Raw genomic sequence first — 21,011 nt, 5'->3', positions numbered from 1 at the left:
AATCAGGAACAAATATTGACTGTACAATTCTATAAAGAGCAATCATACTATTGAATGCCTGCAGGACGAGCAATATGATAGTGGAGTTTATTGCTGGCTTTTATTTATGGAAAGGGCAGAAACTATCTCATAAGGAATAGTTAAAATGAACAGCATAACACATAAGAAATCTGGCTGACTTAATATGATTTACAGGAGCATGATTCCACTTCTAATATTGTAACTTGGGGTACTACTGTTAGCTACGGACAGGTGAGAAGAACCATAATCTGTTGTGGTTGGGGTCTCTAAAGGTTAATTTTTCCTATATTGTTTTATGATATGTTCAGATTTACCTTTTTTTAAAGATTTACCATACTTAGATAACGTATGGCGCTTTAATAGAGAGGTAGAAGCCAATTATTCAATGAGAGTAGTTTTTTAAAGATCTAGTGAGTTTGTATGGCTTGTTGTGGGAACAGCAAACTACTGTGTACTTGAGTTCAAAATAAGTGCCTTGTAAATAGTGTTATTACGTTCAAAGGGCCATACAAGTAGGATTACCAAATTCAGCTGTTAAATTTGCCAGTTTGGAGGAAAGACAGGTGTGAGATTATAGCGGTAATAAAACTGAAATTGAATACTAGTGGCTGAATTTGTAGTAGGCAATTGGTTTGATATATATATAACATAAGCCACAAAAGGATAGAGAGGTAAGTCAGCAACTTTGGTTGGAAACACAGTGGTTAGATGAACTGTAGTAGGTCACTAGGAACTGCTGAATTAATACTTGTTTGAAGTCCAGCAAAATGCTGGTGCAGCATAATTATATGCAGTCATATGGAGACACCAGTTTCAAGAAGGAAAAATTAGTCAGTCAGATCCTGGGCCACTTAGGAGAACATAAAACATATGGTGTTTCCCATGGCAAGAGGCAGTACATTAGTTTTGAGCACAGTAGTAGCCTTCAAAATACTTAAGAGGTGTAAATACTCAGATCAGTAATTTTAAATCCCTTTTGTTAGAGTCCTGGGACAATCCATAACAAAACAGAAATAGAAATGAACCTGCACCAAGAAATAAGGAAAGCATAATAAAAATAGTCTCCAGAGTTACTTCCAATCTGGACAGGATTGCTCTCGTTGATGGGGAAAACTTGCACATAATCAGCAAAAACTCTCTTAAAGAATAATAAGTTTTACAAAAAAAATTCAAAAAGCAGAGTTATGACCTTTTCTATGTTCCTTAATGGGTGTGAACTGGATGTTCTGTCGGAACATAGTATTATTGACTGTGGAAAACAGGAAAGTTAAAGAAGGAAAATAAAGATAAGTGATTAAATAATTATAGACAGGACTGGGAGCACCATCTATTACTTATGATGGCTGACATGTCCTATTATTAGACCCTGTTTTAAACTGTTTACAATTTTACCAGACTTCCACAATTTGGGCTGACATTTTTCATGCTAGCTCTGTGTAGAGGTGTTGAGTGGACTTTGTCTTTGTTTTGTGGCTGAAATTAAAAAAAAAAAGTCCATCCATTTCTGGGAATGAGATTAGGGGAAAATACATCGTTTTGCCTGTGTTACAAATTCTTTGTTCTTTTAGATATTCTAGCTCCTCATACTTGGAAGCAGAAACTTGAAATTTGGTGGGCAGAGCCCTGTGTGTCACAGTTGCGCTTAACATGTCCATGAAAAGTTACCCAAATTTGATTAAATTATAAGTCTTTGAAAAATTGCGGTTTGCACAGGCTCATTAGAGGATTGCTAGAGTTTAATAGTGAAAATCCGCAAAGGTTCTTTCCTCACTGAGCATGCTGCAGCCCCTCATGGTTTGTAGATGTGACAAGACTGCAGAGGAACCATCATAACACACTGATCCTGCACCAGCTCAGGATTATGTGGGCTAGAAACTTTTTCCCTGGTCTGTGCTCCAGCTGCTCTGGCGTGTGGCTGGTCAGTGGAACTGAGAACGGGGTCCCTGTCTCCCCTTTGTTGACCCACACCTACACACACCCCTCTGGGCTCTAGTCTGCATGGAGAAAGAAGGTACGTATTCAACTCCAAAGGGACATAGCTGAATCAAGGAAGAGGCAAAGGAGTGGATCAGAGAAGAGATCTAATGAGACTTGCACTGGACAGAGGGGGAGAAACTGATTGTGAGTTTGAGAGGGGAGCAAGCCTGAGAATGGTTAGACAGTGAAACTGGTAGAAGAAGAAAGGGAGGCCTGGATGGGTTGGTAAGGAGTCTGGGACAGGTTAAGCAAAAGGTTGGGAGCTGAACTTGTCTTAGTATTGTCCAGCCTGAACACCGAATGGGGCAGCAGTCCTATAGAAAAAATAGAACATAACTATACAGTTCGACTGCATCAAAATGCATACTCACAAGTGGGGTAAATTAAATTAGTACCACCAGCCTTAATTCTGGCATATCCTAAATTTTGAGTGCTTGATTTTGTCACTTTAGAAATGTTCTTTTGATGTAATTTTAGTGCGTGCAATATGTAATAATGGTGTAGCCTCTCAGCAGATAAAGTCCATCCAGGAGCACAATGATTTCAGGGGCTAAATGCAAAATTTTTTTGTTACTTATAATATATACGTGATTTTTTTTGGTTAGTATTACTCTTTCCAATACGCTGATTATCAGTAAATAGTTGCTTTTGGTATCACGGTAGAAAGGAGATTGTAGCAGTTTGAATACATGTTCAAGGGACATTCTTACATGGGATAGAATCTGTTTGAATTTAAATCACAATGGCCATCTTACGTAGAGAGGACTCTGATAAAAGATAGTGACATGATTCTGCTAATATTGTAGTACATTTAAGAACTCTGTCGACAAAAGGCGTTATGCCTCGTAAAATGAGGTTTACCAGCGTTGACAAAACTGCTGAGTTCTGTCGACGTTATGTCAACAGAACTCAGCGGTAGTGTAGACGCAGGTATAGTTTTGTCGACAAAAGTCCACTTTTGTCGACAAAACTCTGTAGTCTAGACACACCCCAAGGGTATTAGGAACTAAACAGAAGAGAACACACAGTCTCTTAAGAGGAAAAAATAATTGCCCCCTTTCTTACCCCTCCCCCAAAAAAGAGAAAGGGGAGGGGGATGTGAAACAGAATGAGTTTCTGGCAGTCAAGGAGATGATATGGACTTTAAAAACAAATTGATAATCAATTCAGTAATAAAGATAAAGTAGGCCTGAAAATAAATAGGATAGAGAAAATTAATGATGCTGCAAAATAGCTGAAATACTGAACTTCTTAGCCCTTATTGTAATTTGATATTTTGAATGATGTAATCATATCTAAAATCGTGGCTATTCGTAGTTAAATGCTTAGCCTTGATTATTAGCTGTTATTCAGTAGAAACCATAATGAATAGATCTGATATTTGATAAGGGTAATAGAAACAGATGTGGGGTGAAAGAGAGGAATTGAGAACATTCCCAAGTTAGTGAGGACATGGAAAAAAGAGACAAAAATAAGTAATTGTGATATAAAGAAAACATAAACTATTCCCAAAGCTGGAAAGAGGAAAGTACTTCTTTTTCCAGAGTTTTTGGTTTCAAACCAAAAAAAACTACTGAGCCTTTTTGCATAAGGATTTTCTTGCATTTGGAAAGGCAATGTCCGGCAATGTTTTCTCAGTGTTATATAATCACTTCAGAGGAGCAAATTTGTAATGATGGATTTTCAAAGTAATGTAATTTTCACTGTTCTTTCTATTTCTGATTTCTAATAAGCAGTAAGATCATCACTAACACCCACCACTCTTTTGTAGTGTTTTGCTGGTACAGCACCTAGCATAATGGGGTCCTGATCCATGACTAGGGCTCTTTGGTGTGACTGCAGAACAAATCAGTAGAGAGAGTGACAGTGAAATAATCTGCCTCCAAGATAGAGTATCTCAACTTCACACAAGAAAAAGTTTTCAAATTTCTAAAAGAAACTTCTGATGTGAAAACTCACATAAGAATAAACTAATTATTGAAAATAATTGTACTTCAGCACAACAGGCTTCTGTTGAAAATTGAATAAAGTAAAGGGGTGATTCTTGTGAAACACAATATTTGTTCCAAGCATGTGTACTTATTTCAATACCTGAATTATTTTGATGGTAAATAAATAAATTACTGTATCTCTCTTCTGAGAGCCACCCAGGGCCTGATTCTCACTCAGGCTCATTTTAAGTCCTCTTTACACTCCAGAGTGGTGCAAAGTGGCCTTCGGATAAATGAGAATCAAGTCTCCAATATGTATTTAATCCTTGAGTTTATCCATCATCATTTGAATCATACAAAGGTTTGCAGAGGAATTTAATCAGGATATAGTATTTGGAAAGCTAAATCTTTTCATTGCTAATAAACAGCTTATCATTTTTCTTATTTCTCAACAGAGAGATGGAATTTCTTCCCTTCATACAGCCCAGGCTAAACATTTCTGACACCTAGAGTACAACATCAATTGGAAATTCACTTTCCTGTAATAACAGACCACTTTAATTTCATGAACTTCAGAATTGGCTTCCACTTGGAAATTGCACTGAAGAAGGCAATATTGTCACTGCATAAAGAGAGAAATCATGAATTAAATAACAGGCTTTCATTTCCTTTAACGTTGCATTTCAACATAACATAAGCATTAATTAAATCCTTTATTGTGTGCTTGCTTTAAGTGGAACATTTGCTATGTCTGACAATGGATGTCATCCAAGAAAACATGTGGAACTAAAACATTACTATTAAAACACACTCTCTTGAGCTGAAGGGGGAAAGTGTAAAGAAAATGTTGCTGCACTAAGGCAGTCAAACAGGCATAAGGACACATCAAGGAATGCTAACCCTTTGTGTCTAACCAGATTTGTATGACAAGGCTGCCAAAATATGCAATTCTGATATCTGAGGTTAGGTAAAAAGAAAACTCTCAGTAAGGTAATGAGAAACTTTTGCTTACCACAATGTACTTTCTTTTACTATTTCAGGGGAACATTTGCGAATCTGTCCTCAGGAGTATACATGCTGTACCACAGAAATGGAGGACAAGTTGAGCCAACAGAGCAAACTGGAGTTTGAAAATTTGGTGGAGGAAACAAGTCACTTTGTGCGAACCACTTTTGTGTCCAGGCACAAGAAGTTTGATGGTAAGTGGGATGTGATTTGCTCACTCGTTGGAAGTTCAGAAAATGAACATGTGTGATCCTTCAAGTTGACTTCCAGAATTGTACATAAGTCCATGATCCAGAATTTGTTCTGATTTGGTTTCCTTTATAATTGGATATCACGGGTGCAGTTATCACCTTGGTAAAGATAAGGATCAACTTTACAGCTTGTGCTCTTTATCTGATTTATGACTATTGCCTTTAGTTACAAAAACATAAAGAATCATGCAGTTGAATGCCTGCTGATTTGGCTAATTGCCAAAACAACAGGTTTCATGTGCTTAAAGACAGCTTTATCCATGTGCACATTCATATGAGGTTCTATAAGTTTTACTGTTTTCTTCTGTGTGTTTCATAATATGCATAAGTGGGACAGACTCCTTTCTATAATAACTGTGTGATAGATGGCCAGAGGAGTATAACTTACAAGGCAAGAAAGAAGCAGTTTTTCTCTGCATGTTTCTCTCCCCATGTAGAACTTCTAATTTAAGTTTTGTTTTAATTTAAATTTGAGTAGAGCTGGTGAACTCTGCTGATTATGGTAAGGATCTGTGTATATCTGTTGTTGTTGGGATAGGATGGAATTTATCAGAAAGGTGTGAGACTGGATCTCCAAAAGAGATTGTCTTGGGGACAATAAATGCTGATGCTGTGTGGAGAATTCAGAGCCAGGCTCAGCAATGTTATGTACACAGTTATTACTTACATTTTATATAGTATAAATATTTTTATATTTTAATTTTCAATTAATGAAGACAATGGTATGGGAAAGTTCTACACCAAAGGTATAAAGTGAATTGCTGGGAGAGTTTAGCGTTAGGAGAAAACAGTTTTTCTTATGCCATTACAGTTCTGCTTCATTGTTAGAAGAATTTGACTTTCCGTGATTGTTTCTCATTGTCACATGATAAGGAAGACAAGGAAGCTTGGTCAAGGACAGCTAGTGATAATGGAGTATGAGGATGAAGAAAGAGTATCATGGAACCTTTTGAGGGGGGATCTATTTCTCTCTTCTTTCAGCAGAGGAGAGAAGGCTGCTATGGATTTCCTATCCCCTTCTCTCAGAACCTATAATGATATAACTTAAAATGTGGAAAGTGATTTTTGGAAGCCATACTTAGACTGTGGATTTGGGTAACAAAATGACTGTAAATTATTATATAATATTTTAATTTTGTAATCTATTGTATTTGATTTGTAGTGTGCACATTTAGTATTCTGTCTGGCTTTGTGAACATTAAATTTTTTCTTTTTTAAAATACTCTTAGAGCATGTGCAGGATTCAAAGATGAGTTGAAGTAAATATTTAAAATCCCTCAAGAGCAACTGCAAGACTTTCTTCCACTTGTGCATGTAAACCAATATAGTCAATTGAATTTAGTGAGTAATGTGGATTACTGAAAATCTTATAGATTTTGAGTAGTTTGTCACCATTTTCAGCAGATTCCTCTGCATACTCTTGACAATTTGATGCCTTTTTATATTGCTGCAATGAACAACTAAGGCTGTGGTATATTCTCCATCACTTGAAGTCTTTAAATCAAGACCGGATGTCTTTCTAAAAGATCCTGCAACTTAAACAGAAATGATGGGCTTGAAGCAGATGTGGATGAGGTCTTTTGGAATGTGTTATACAGGATGTCAGATTAGATTATTACAATTGTCCCTTCTGGCCTTGGAATCTGTGAATTTATGAATGTTCCCTTTTTTGTCATGTCATGTTCAAGTTCTGTCACTGAACGGCTGAGTTTCATTTCACAGTCCTTTAATTAGATTGTGGAATTGTTTTAAAGCCATTTTTTATATGCAAAAAAAATTATCAAGTCCTCTTAGGTACTGCAGATATTTCCGTAGAATAACATGCCCTTCCAGTAGTCTTCATCTTTACTGCATAGCCAATTGTAGTTTGTTTTGGGCTTTAATGCAATTAAAATATATTTGTGTTGTTAGAATAATTAGATTTTAGACTCGTTAGACTGTAAGCTATTTGAGGCTTGAACTGTCTCTCTTGTGTGTTTCTACATTGCCCAGTGCAATGAGGTCCTAATCTATTACTAAGGCACATTCACACGACCACATACAAATAATAAAATACATAAAACAAATTATGGGTATTTAACAGGAGAGGTTTCATAGTACATGTATTCATCAAAGAATCCTGTTTTCCATAACAAAGAAAGGCGGGGGGCTGAGAGCAGGGTCAGCTATGTTCCCCAAAAATCACTGGAGTCAGTGAGCACAAGGGGACAGTTATACATCAGTCACCACAGGGGGCAGCCGCACAAAGAAGAGGGTGGCCAGCTAGGGCCAAGGCTCTTCACATTGCTGGCCACCAGCCGTGAATAAGTGCTCTCGTACCCAGAGCTGGCCCGAGCCACTTTGGCACCCCGGGCCCGGGCACGTGACACCCCCCCGGGCTCATGGTGCATATGTGGGCCTGCCCCCGGGGTGCATGGGACATGCACTGCTCAGCCATGTCTGCTGGCGCGCAGCCCGGGGCCCGCCCCCAGGACGCATGGCGCATGCGCTACCCAGCCCAGCCCGGCCACCGCTGGTTCACACAGTTCCTCTCCCCACCCAGGCGCTGCCTAGGCCAGGCTGGGATGCACAGCCCAGTTTCCTCCCCCTCCCCCACCAACTGGAGGAGCTGCTGGGACCAGCCAGTGCAGCCTCATACACTTTTAGGGCCTGCTGGAGCCAAGCCATGCTGTGCAGCTATGCCCCCTACACGCTTTGAAGATCTGCGGGGCTGGGCAGGACAGCCCTGACCCCACCTCCAAGAGCCTGCTGGGGCTGTGGCTGTAGGTGGGCTTCACAATCCCACCTCACTCCTCCCCTCCTCTCGAGGAGATGGGGGGGACAGCTGCTGCAGCACCATCCTTACCACTGCAGGCAACCCTGGTGAGCCCCCCAGACTCTTCAGCCCACACCCAGAACTTCCTGCACACCCAACCCCTATCCAGAGCCCCTCCCAGCTCCCTGCACTGACTCCTGCACCTGTACCCCCTGCTCTGAGCTCCCTCTCACACACGCTACCTGCCCTAGTCCTCCCAAACCCTTTCCCTGACTCCAGCATCCCCCACACTGCCAGCCCCCCTGCCCTGTAGAACCTGAGCAATGCCGGGTAAGTCTTCTAGTCATAAATATAATAGAAGAGATGTCTTTTAAAAAACCTCATACATAACTTAAGCCATGTAGTGAAATCTCATCTTAGCCTTGTTTTAGGGAAGGAATGGAAGGCTATGTATTAAGTAAGGGTAATATGCAAATCTTCCACTTTGCACTATGTTCCAGCTCACTTTGTCAGTTTCAAAAACACCACTTTAAGCACTCTATATGGATGCTAATTTTCATTATACAGTAGACTTCCAATAATCCGGCACCTTTTGGACCTAAGTGATGCTGGATTATCAGATTTGCCGGAGAATCAGGAGGTCTGGTACAGCTTAACGGCTTAACAGCTGGCCAGGACACAATCTCCCTCCCTCTCCCCTTTCCTCTTCCCATCTCTCTCCTCAGTGCTGTAACCTGATGCTCCTCCCCCTCCCCATCCCTTCCCTCCTGTTTCCCCTTAGCTGAAGCAAAACACTCTTCTCCATACTGTAACATGATCCCCCCCCCAACCTTATGCTCTGTCTGGTTACAGCCAGTTTGTGTGCTGAGCGGCAGGCTTTTTAATCAGCTGGTCAGGAGCGCTTGGCATTTTGATGCTGGAGTATTGGGAGTACCGAACAGTTGGATGCCGGACTGTCGGCGTTTTACTGTAGATGGACCTTCCAGACCCATCTACAGGTTGTATCTCCCTTAACCAGAACTCTCTGGTCAACAACATCCATGGTCTGACACAGACCATGGATGATCCTGGACCAGAGAGCCCAGGAACAGGGAGGTCTGGCAGTGGGGCACACATCAGAGTATATGCCCACCAGAGCTTGGAACAAACCTGAGATTCCTGAGGGTGTTTCTAAACTAATATAATACATGGAGATACACCTTCTCATACAGCTGGATGGGACCTTGAGAGGTCATTGAGTTGAGTCCAGTCTTCTGCCCTCACAGCAGGACCAAGTACCATCCCTGACAGATTTGCCCTAAATGGACCCTCCTCAAGGATTGAACTCATAATGCTGGGTTTAGTAGGTCAGTGCTCAAACCACTGAGCTATCCCTCCCCCCTTCTGTATGGAGAGTGAGTGAGTGACTGCCAGATAGGGTGTAAATCCATGGTGCACTATTGGCTACACACTAACTGGCCACATGAACCATTGCTTCTGTGCACAAAAAGTTTTGAAGTATACTATGGAATTCTTATTAGGCAGTGCCAGGTAGTCTGTGGCAAGCTGGGGTATAAATGCATGGTGCATTTATTTACCATTAAGTAACTCTTTGTATAGACAAGTTCTGAGTCTTACCATTCCTACGCTGTCAGCAATTATCTGTGAAACTCGCTGACACCCTGTCCCACCCACTTCCTGTTATTTACACATAAGATGCCAACCTTTTTTTTGGTTCTGGACATCCAACACTCTGGTCATCTGAAGAAGTGGGTTGTGCTCACAAAAGCTCATGATACCATCTACATGTTTTGTTAGTCTTTAAAGTTCTATCAGACCATTTGTTGTTTTTTAAGTTTAACCTATTATAGCTATCCATTACTGTTAGCACAAACAGCAGAGATCTGTATGACAGATCTAAAATTTCCAGTTGATGACCAATATGAGTATCAATATCATGCCACATGATGGACTTTCTAATTGTTCAACTAGCTTTTTTCTTCAAAAATTTAGGACATTGCACACAACCTCCCATCTAAATTAAAATAAAAATAAAGGTTCCAAAGCCATGCACTCCAATGTTAGTAAATCCCAGAAGTAAGGTTATATATGTGCACCTTAAACTTAGTGCACTTGTGCATATGCATTATCTTACAATCTTTAATCACATGATCATATCCTGTTTCTCCCCAGGACCCCAATCGAATTAGTGCACTGAATGGATGCTACTTACTTCATAAGCAACCTTAATACTAGCATTTATGAATTTTTGAATGCTGGATGTTTCACATTTAATGTCTTGTACTGTAAGGTGTAGGGGTGTGTGTGTGTGTGCGTGTGCGAGATATAGAAATACCATATGGTATGCATAACACAGGCCTATTCCTATGGGTTCTGTGTGTTCAGATCTTTGTACTCAGATAGAATCCCATTATAATCACATCCCAGCCCTGTCTCTAATCTGGTGGGCAGGATCAAAGCCTGCCAAGTGTCCTTCCACTATTCAAAATCCACCTTAGAGATCATTAAGTTTTTCAGCTAGATATTTGTGGCAAGAGACCTCATAATATCTAGAGATAGAGATATCTGCTGCCCAAGTCTCCATGCCAGTTGCCCTGTGGGCCTGACATATTGCCCTGTCATATATGCAATTTTCACCTTTGCACTGATAGATAATTCAGTGCCTTCTGCTTCCCAAAATCTTGCCCAAGGAAGTCTAAGAACAGCGAGCATTCTGGGAAAACTGTTTTGCTAACAAATAGTAAAATATATGTGTTAGATGGGAAGCCAGGAAATTCACAGGAGACCAACAATGTTTGGAGTCTTAGTAGACATGATTTTTCTCTTTTTATTCAGAGTTTTGGACAGAACTAATCCAAATAAGCAGACATGTAGTGATCAGGTGCTTCACATCACTAGTAATCGACAAGCAGTCAAGTTCGAATTCTCAGACCCCCCACTGCATACCAAAGCAGCTTAAAATACATTACGCTCCCAGTGTAGTTATAATATTATCATCTTATTATCACCGTTTCCCTGGCATGGTGGCTTTGCTGAGCAGCTGTTTCACAGACAAGCCAATTTCTTTTAAGTATTGCTCTATCAGCAGCTGAAACCAACCCAACCACCGGATTTTTTTTTTTCCTGAATGTTAATGAGCAGACAAGTATCTGTTCAGTGACATTTTCTCGCTAATCCTTTGAGTAACTGTAGGCAAGTTACAGAAAATTTCATTTCAACTAAATTGATCTGATACTGACCAAATAAATGCTTTCCCCTCCTGATGAAAATGATGGAAAATGTATTGTTTTAATAGATGGCATTAGAAGTGGAAGGGTGCTGGCGAGTAGATGTCATCAACTTTAGCGGACATGGATAACCTTGAGCAGAATGTGTGAAACATTTAAGAAATCCATGATCTAGTCATGGATCATTATCCAGGCACTTTACAAACACAGAAAAAAAGGACAGTTTCTGTCCCAAAGACAAATGACAGATGCCCCCACTTACCTAAATGTAGTTCTTACTTTGTCACAGGCTTCTGTCTGTTACATTATGCAACAAAAGTAAACCTTGCTCTTAGAAAAGAGGTGGGCAATAATTTTTTGATGGGGGGCCACTCCCAAGTTTTTGGAAAGTGGTTGAGGGTCACACTCTTTCATGTTATTCATGGAGAAGATGTGGGGTCTGGGATGGAGCCTGGGAGAAGAAGGGAGCTTGGGGTAAGGGATTGGGGTGCAGGAGGGAGAATGGAATCTGGGAGGGAGTTTGGGTGAAGGAGGCAGTTGTGACCTAGAGAAGAGAACTGGGGTGCAGGGTTTTGGGATGTGACCTAGGGTTGGAAAGGATAGTGATCTGGCCAGGTGATTGGGGTGCCAGATCTGGGAGGCAGTATGGGTGCATGTGGAATAGCCGGGCAGAAGTGGGGAGCAAATGGTTGCAGAAGAGAGTTGAAGTTCCAAAGGATTCCTTGCCAGGAGACTTGCCTGCCTGCCTGCTTGCAGAGCTAAAGGCTTGCAGAGCTAAAATATATCTGCCTGCTTGGGCATATGCTTGAGTGAGTGAGCAGGAGGGTTGTGATTTGTAGCTGCCTGTTATTCAGACAGGCAGCTCCCACTGGCCAGTGTCTGTCCAGAAACTGGCCAATGGGATTGTGCTGGGGCAGGAGCTGCATCTGAATTTTCCCCCTTCCCTCTGGACTCAAAGAGAAAGTGCCCCACAGCTGCATTTCTGAGTGACGTGCGAGGCTTTGGGGCAAGAAGGGGAGCCTGCCTAGGGTTCCCCATTGCCTCCGCAGACTGGATCGGGTGGCTTGGTGGGCCAGATGTGGCCCATGGGTCATATTTTGCCCAGGCCAGTCTTAGAATCAGAAGTCAGGGTAGCATCTCATATCCAGGCAAGAAAGCCACAATACCCATCTACGGGACAAAGGAAACAACTGCCTTACTACTTCTTTCTTCCTGTTCTGGATATTCACTAAATGGGCACACATTTCTTATGTGAAGCTCTTAACCAGAGCATTATTGTTTTACTGCTGTCCTCCTTAGAGTACATCATGTCAAGCAAATCTTGAAATAATAATGCAGGAAGCAGGAACTCTGGAATCCTTGGAAGATGGATGACCCAGTAAACCAATATCTTCACATCTCTGCTCATTTCCGACAACTCTCCTTTTTTATATTTCTTTTCCACTTATTATTTCAGCACACCTGTCCCAGTGTGCTGAACTTCCTTTCTTGGAAAACCGCACTTCCCTTGACTGGCAGCAGTATTCCCAGAAAAGTTGTTTAGTACTGCAGTGATTAGTTTAAGGATTTAAAAGACAATTAAGTGTTTCTGTGCCATGAATATGTTTTTAAAGGTAGTTTTAATATTGTGCCTCTCTAGATCTGGTTAAATCAGATTAGGTGATTATGATTCAATCTTGGGATGCCTGGGATTGTGTGCCACTTTGTTGCCCCTCATCTCAGTAACAGAGATTTAATTTTGCTTAATGGGGTATCATCTCCCTGACACCACTGGTCTGTTAGCCTCCCAAACAATCTCCTCGGAAAGCTGAAAGACCTTTCTTTGCCTGCGTGGTTAACAATAGGTGCACCTTAATATCTGAGTCCCTTTGAAAGCATCCCTTTGTAGTATCCACCCTTTCTGTCCAGACGCTCACAGCAATTACTACTTATGCTATTCCCAAGGAAGCAGTACACGCACAGCTTGACTGGAACAATTTAGGCTCATATCTTTTATAAAATGACAATACTAATATATATTTATAGTGAGGCAATCATAAGCTTATCATCAAAATTTAAGATCTGAGAGATTATGAGGAAGAAAAATGGAAACAAATTAAAATATAAAACAAAACATAATGTGCAATTTATGCTCTGTGCTTTCCTGTGGTCACCTTTCCTATTTAAAAAAGTAGATTTTTCTGTCAAGTATTTAATCTTCCACAGAGCTATTGGTTGAACCACAATCCAAGCTTTCATGAAGAGTTCACTTTACTAATCATTACTAGTGCTCACAGTGCAGATTGATGGATAAAATAATTTTGATGTCAAAAAGTACCATGGAGTTGCTTACGACCCTGGAGTGGGATCTTTTGTTCATTAATAAATTCTCTGCCTTGATATCAGTGGCACCTTGCAATACTCTATTTTTTAATACAATGACAGTCACCCCTATGCAGAGAGAGGTCCCTTTTAGTCTCACTTCAGCTCTCAGAATAGGGTTTCAAGTGGGTCTAAATGGCATGCGGATTCTGTATGTTCTCTATACAGGGGGTGAATTCCATATTATTACATGTGTGCCAAAAGCTGTGACATCCCAACCATTTTTAAACGAGAATTTTAAATAAACCTTTTAATGATGCAATCCTCTCTCTCATATTTATGAGCAGGTGTAAATGTATGTACGTAGTTATAGATGTATATATGTAGAAGTTATAGAAGTAACTATTGTGAGCTGGGCATCTCCACATCTGAGAAGTAGATTGTATGCCACAGACTTCATCACTGTGATGAGATTTTTATGCATCAATGGAAACAGATTTCATACATGATTTTAACCATTTCTGAAAAGAAGCATTGAAACAATGTGAAATTGTAGTGCCTTAAAATGACCAACAAGACTACAATGTATTTTGATTCTGGCCTCAATCCATTTATTCAAGTCCATGGGAGTTCATTCAAGGATTGAGAGGCATAATGTGTCCCAAGCAAATTTCAGGTGATCCAGTTCCACAATTCCTTCTCACCTTGATAGTCCTTAGGTATGGAGTGCCATTGAAATCAATGGGATTTTTCATGTGTATTAGAGTTCTGGACTTGTCTTAGTGTTTGTAGCCAGGAAGACTCTTTACTGTGTACTGCAGGGAAAATCTTTTTATTGTTGTTTATTATATTTGTGTCTGAACCTACATTCCTTCAGGCATTACAACTGCCTACTGTACTCAAAGGAGACTTCAGAGTGCCACAAGAATGTGTAATCAGTCCCACAGCTTGAAGGGAAGCAAGGCTAATATCCATAGCTAAAAGCATTTTTCCCAATTTAAATAAAATGGCCCAACAGCTTAGATGAATGTACCACTTTTTGGACCCCTTTTATAAACAACGTAATTTTAAGATGTACTGTTACAATGTCAAAAAGACATAGGAAGCTGATCATCTCTGTGTCAGTTCTTTTAGAATTATTTAGATTACAGTTTCCTTGGGCATGCTTACAGCAACCTGAAACTACTTTATATATTCTAAGATAAAACAAGGATCTGTCAAAATGTATTCTGTATTGGTTTTTATACTACTGGGATCATGTACCGATGCTATATGAAAAAAGCAAAAGCAAGGCGTAGTAAGGCATCTTGACATGGTAAATAATTAAGGAAATAATTCTATATCTACAATAAAGAATTGTAGATAAAAATGAAGTACCCTTAAATCTTAAAATGTGCCTTTTTCATATCCTTCAAATGGCAGATGAACAACTAATGTTTTTATTTTTCTGTATCATAACTAGAAAAACTGGAGCAAAAGTCTGATGAGCATATTGAAAATGTAGTCAGAGAAAGACAAAGCAATATTTGTTTTGTAGCAAATAATAAAGGAAGCATGGATCAATACAATTTCTATTAGTTTAAAATATTGGAAGATCACTTAGAAACAACAAAAATGGATGAGACAAAATGACCTCTTGCTGGTGATTTGAAAGGTATTGTTTGTGATTCTTGTTGTGCAAATGAAACACCTTTGTTTCCCTCTTAGGATTGTATCCAGGGCACTGATGTCCTATATATTTTACTTATTAAATCTTCTGCTAAGCTAAAACCTTCCATCTTGTTCCAACCTTACATTTCCTTTATCAATATAATGAATATATTTAGGGCTTTTGTGGAAAGTCTCAAAATTCTCCAAGAATATTAGATACAGCAATATATGAATCGGTGTCACAAGGTGACTCTTAGTATGATGGGTCATACAGAATAGCAACCAATTTCAAATCAACTAAAATATTTTGTCTTTTTAAATAAGAAAAATGGCTTTGGTCTATTCTGCTAAAAGAAACGGGAAATAGGTGAAAGTGTGACAATTATTCTAGCAGCTAAAACAATTATTCCAAGCAGGTTTTGGAGAGGAAATGCATTGAGCTGTGGCTTACATGGTTATCTTATTTTGCTGCATGATTTTAAAGTTGACCTTATGGGGCCATGGAACTGCACAGGTCACTGACAAAATCAGATCGGAGGGAGAAAAGAAACAAATACATCATATTACTTGCAAGAGCAAGCATCAGTCCAGTGTCTGAAACAAATGTGGTGTGTTTTAAATGTACAGGCAGTTGAGGTACAAAAAGTGTCAGATGAAGATAAATCAGCACATTGATCTGATTGCTTTTGCCAAACAGCAGTTTTCTGATTCTTACTAAATATGGTGCTGGGAGTGCATCTCCTTAAGGGTTTTAGTGTTTAACCTATTAAGAAACTATTACTAGCCTGTCTAAATGAATTTGCATACTATCACTTTTTGTAATAGACCACCTATGAACATCTGTAGTGAGTCTTGCAACAACTTTTCAGTGTTGAGTTGCTAAACATTCTAGGGCTAGTGGAGTATCACATTTATATAGTGCTAGGGCATTGACCAGACATTTATTCCTATGTCTTGCCATAGAAGGCACATCAAGAAATAGATCTTTCATTTATCTTGAAGTATTGAGCTTTGCAGCTTAAACCAGCCAACCTCTTTAATGGTACATCTACACAGCAGGACTAAAGTTGAATTAAGCTATGCAGCCTCAGCTACCTCAATTGCGTAGCTTAAGTTAGAATAGCTTAACTCAACTTTTGGCACTGTCTATGCAGCAGGAAGTGAAAGGAAGAGCAATCTTCCTTCGACTTCTCTTAGACCTCGTGAAATGAGGGCGACTAAGAGTCAGAGTAAGAAGCCCTTCAGATCAACATTATTTTGAAATAAAGGCTTTTAATATATATAAGAATGGCCATACTGGGTCAGACCAAAGGTCCATCCAGCCCAGAATTCGGTCTGCCAACAGTGGCCGATACCAGATGCCCCAGAGGGAGGGATCACAACAGGTAATCTTCATGTTATTCCTCCCCTTCATGTCACCCACCTCCAGAGAAACAGAGGCTAGGGACACCATTCCTACCCATCCTGGCTATTAGCCATTGATGGACCTAACCTCCATGAAAATATCTAGCTCTTTTTTGAACCCTGTGGTTCTTTTTTGAACCACATCTTCTGGCAAGGAGTTCCACAGGTTGACTATGTGCTGAGTGAAGAAAAACTTCCTTTTGTTTGTTTTAAACCTCCTGCCTATTAAAGATGCACACTATATCATATATATAGTAGCCCAGTGTCTGAGAGTCTGTAACACTGAAATGCTAACTGTTCCCTCCGGGGAGCACTGTTGCCTGAAATGCTGACTATTCCCTCTGGGCGGTGCTGTTGCTGAAATGCTGGCTGTTCCCTCTGAGCGGCCTGTGCTGCATGGGGAATGCGGGGCCTAAACGGCCGCTTGCTCCCCCGCGGCGGCCTGGCTGAGCAGCACAGAAGTCAGCTGAGCACCACGGTGGGAGGTGAAGGGGGGCGAGGCGGTGATGTGTGGCATGACAGTGGCTCCAGGCCCCGCCCCCTGGCCATGAACATCACCGCCCTGCCCCCCTTCGCCTCCTGCCATGGTGCTCGGCTGACTTCTGCGCCTCTCAGCTGGACTGTCGCCAGGGAGCAAGTGGCACAAGCAACAGTTTGGGCTCCACACCCCCCATGCAGCATGGGGAGTGCGCAGCCCAAATGGCCATTTGGGCTCCGTGGTCTCCCGAGTGAGAGGCAGGAGGGGGAGGAGAAGTGAAAGAGAGAGAGAGGCAGGAGGCGGAGGAGAGCTGAGAGAGAGGGGGGTGGGGAGACAGTAGGAGGAGGAGGAGGAGGAGGAGAGAGAGAGAGAGAGAAACCAGAGGCTCAAGAGAGAAGACCTACGTGGAGAAGAGACGTGAAAATCCCATCTTATGACGGGCTAATTGGCTAGTTATTTCAGAATAACACTGTTGTGTAGATATACCCTAATTGGGCTAAAGTAATATTTACACATTTGATAACACAAAATGATAGCCTCATCACCACCTCTGTTGCTTCACTAGCTCAAGAGTTCCCATTTCTTCTTAATTAGACAAAATGATATTGGTGGGGAAAAAAAATAAAAGAAAATTAATGTACATTTTTCTCCAGTTGTGATTCTACCCTGGCAATAGCAATAGGCATTCAAAAGAGATTCTGGGGTGGAAACTGGGGAAGGATTCTCATCTTATATGCTGATGGAGCATTTCTCACACATGCTCATGATGCCATGTGATTAAGATGCTTCTGTAATTGTGGTTGCTGTTACTTGCAAAATTATTTTGCTGAAATTCAAGGTGCAAATATCAATAATTAGATAGAAAGAACTCTTTGTGATCATTTATGGAGTCAACATATATAGTTTTGGCCTATATCATAAAATTTGTCCATTAAATGTCATGCAATAGGCTTTTCTATTAATAGTGGAAAGTATACGAGAGGCAGTAGGTGAAGAAAGGATCTGGAAATTACACATTCATCAGTGAGCATAGCACATATAAATTAAAATTAAAAGGTCTTTAAAGAGTGCACAAGTTTAATTTCCATTGTCAGAATGATAGAACCAATTTTTAAATCTACTTATTACCATACTTTCTGCTTTTATCCTTTAAACACTTTAGGAACTAGATATAACAGAGTTTGCCAAATTTATGTATAGACTTTATTAAGTCCTCTGACATCTTTCCTTTTTCCTGACTATATCACCTTATCTGGCTAACAGTGGGTGCTGCATATCTATTATTCATAGAAGTGGGTGAACATGTAAGAGCGTCCATTCCTTTGTCCTAATGAAATATAAATCTCATAAAGACTTAGAAATCCAGAAAGCCTTTGACAAAGACTCTCACCAAAGGCTCTTAAGTAAAGTAAGTTGTCATGGGATAAGAGGGAAGGTCCTTTCATGGATTGATAACTGGTAAAAAGACAGGAAACAAAGGGTAGGAATACATGGTAATTAATCCTATTCAACTTATTTATAAATGATCTAGAGAAAGGGGTAAACAGTGATTTGACAAAATTTGCAGATGATATCAAACTCAAGATAGTAAAGACTAAAGCAGACTGTGGAAAGCTTCAAAAAGATCTCACCAAACTAAGTGATTGGGCAACAAAATGGCAAATGAAATTTAATGTTGATAAATGTAAAGTAATGCACATTGGAAAAAATAATCCCAACTGCGTATACAATATGATGGGGACTAATTTAGCTACAACTACTCAAGAGACAGATCTTGAGTGGATAATTCTCTGAAAACATCCACTCAATGTGCAGCAGCAGTCAAAAAAACAAATAGAATGTTAGGAATCATTAAAAAAGGGATAGAGCAGCGTTTCCCAACCTATGGGCCGGGGCCAGGTACCGGGCCGCAGGAAAAAAATACCAAGTCTCAGCATGCCTGGTGGCTGCTGGCCCTTAGGCAGATTTGACTAATTCGGTTGAATCGGGCCCCGCGCCCTTGAACCCGGAAGTGCCGGCAAGTTACAGAGCCGGGGCCCTTCTCCACCAATAGGTGGAGCTGGGTCTCTCCCCCGGCTCTACCTGGAGCGGGCCCTGGACCCCCAGCACGTTCTCCCACCCCACCCCCAGAGTGTCCCCCTCAGCCCCGGACCATCCCTGCCGTGTGCAGCTCCTCCTCGCTGCCTGCTGCTGCCCATGCGCAGAGTTGCACGTGGGCGGGGAGGACGCCCTGGAATGACGTGATGTCACAGCCCGGGGTTTTAAAACTCTTCAGAGACACGTTGCGGGGCCTGTGTGGCTTCGGGTTCAGCCTCCAGGACTTTAGCGTGGCCTCCGGCCCCGCAACGTGGAAGGCAGAAGGTAGGGAATAGGCTTGTGCGGCAGCAGCGGCAGTGGCGGAGGGGACGGGAGGCGGCGGCAGTGGTGGGCTTGGGGGGAGGAATGGAAGTGGGGGAGGGCTTGGGTGGAGGTGGGGGGAGGGGTGGAAGGAGAAGAGGCTTGGGCGGGGGGAGGGGAAGGCACCAAGGGACAGAGTGCAGGAGAGAGACAAATGCCAGGAGGCCAAGTGCAGACAATGGAAAGGGCAGGATGGGAGGTGTCAGTGGGAGGGGGGCAGTGTGATGCTGGGAGAGGAGAGGAGAGGGGAAGAGCATTGGGGGCTGGAGGAGGAGGTGCTGGGAGAAGGCTTGAAAGAAGGGGTGGGCATGAGGAAGGCCAGGATGGAGCAAGTCATGTGTGAGGGCGCAGAGGGGCAGGAGGGGAATGGGACAGAGAGTGGTGAGGGGGTGGGCATCAGGGAAAAAGAGAGCAAAGGGGGCAGGGGCAGGGGCAGTGAGGGAAGGGGGGGCACCAGGAAGGTGCAGGGCTAAGGGAAGGTGCAGGTGCCAGGAGATTCTGGGGTGACACCTGCAGGGGAGGGACCAGCACCAGAGGAGAGAGGCAGGGCAGGTATTTAGAGGGAGGTGTTAGAAGAGGAGGTGAGGAGAGGTAGCTCTTATGATCAAAGTGGGGCTACTGGAGAAGTGGGCACAGTGGGGAGAGAAGGGCTGGTGAAGAGGGGCAGGTCACAGGAGGGCTGAGGGCAGTGAGAAGGGCAGGAGTCAGGACAGCAGAGGAGGGTGAGGAGTTGGGGGGCAGCAGGCACCAGGGGAGATGATGGAGTAAGGAGAGGAGACATGGAAGCAGAGAGAAAACGTAAAGGTTTATAAAATATTTATTAATAACTTGGTGTGCTGCCCACGGCCAGTTTGTTTGTGTCCCGTGGTGCAGTTCGGGTTTATGTGGGGATCAACACATGGCCGGTAAGTGGGAGCTGAAACAAAAAAGTAGTCAGTGTGATGATCTTCTGTTGATATGTGTTTTAGTAGTTAAATTCTTGGACTGTCATTGCTCATTAAAAGTGCTGTCACATGGGTAGAAATCAGGTAAATATATAATTTTATTAATATCAGCAGAACTGATTTAAGTTGAGGCCCTCAGCATGTTCTGTAAGTATCAGTGTGGCCCCTGGGGCTTCTAAAGTTGAGTTGCCCTAGCTTCTCTCTGACAGGCGTCTATCTAATCTGGTCTTAAATATCCCCAGTGATGGAGATTCTGCAATCTCACTAGGCCAGCATTTCCCAAACTATGGGCTGCAGCCTGGTACCGAGCCGCAGGAAAAAACTACCGGGCCTCAGAGTGGTTGACAGGGTGTTCTGCATTCTCGGAGTGCCCGTGTGGTGCCGGGTCCCCCAAGCCCTCTGCCGGCCCGGGCGGAGTCTGCAGCCAGATGTTCCGGCTCCTGGCAGAGTCCTAGCTAGCGGAGGTGTGTGTGTGGGGGGGGGGGGGGGGAGGGCAGCCAACGGAAGCAGCACTGGACTGGGGAATCGGGGCGGGCTGGGGAGATTGGGGGGCCAGTGGAAGCCAGGCTGCCCAGGAGATGCAAGGTTGGGGGAAGGGAGCTGGCTGGGGAAGATGTGCGGGGGGGCGGGAGAAGTGGCCACCGGAAGGAGGGCTGGATGCGGGCAGCGG

At 42.2% G+C, this 21,011-nt stretch overlaps 1 protein-coding gene across 2 annotated transcripts in view; it reads left to right on the top strand.

Annotated features, from left to right (window-relative positions):
• The window catches only part of GPC6 (glypican 6), a 1,157,112-nt gene that overhangs the window by 360,024 nt on the left and 776,077 nt on the right, over positions 1-21,011 (top strand). For both annotated transcript variants that reach the window (XM_006113655.4, XM_075918824.1), the window contains exon 2: positions 4,970-5,128. In XM_006113655.4, the coding sequence (XP_006113717.2) occupies positions 4,970-5,128 (159 nt within the window). The remainder of the gene's footprint in view (positions 1-4,969; positions 5,129-21,011) is intronic.

This window comes from Pelodiscus sinensis, chromosome 1, assembly GCF_049634645.1.
Source record: "Pelodiscus sinensis isolate JC-2024 chromosome 1, ASM4963464v1, whole genome shotgun sequence".
Lineage (NCBI taxonomy): Eukaryota > Metazoa > Chordata > Testudines > Trionychidae > Pelodiscus > Pelodiscus sinensis.
This window is presented reverse-complemented; position numbering and strand designations above follow the sequence as displayed.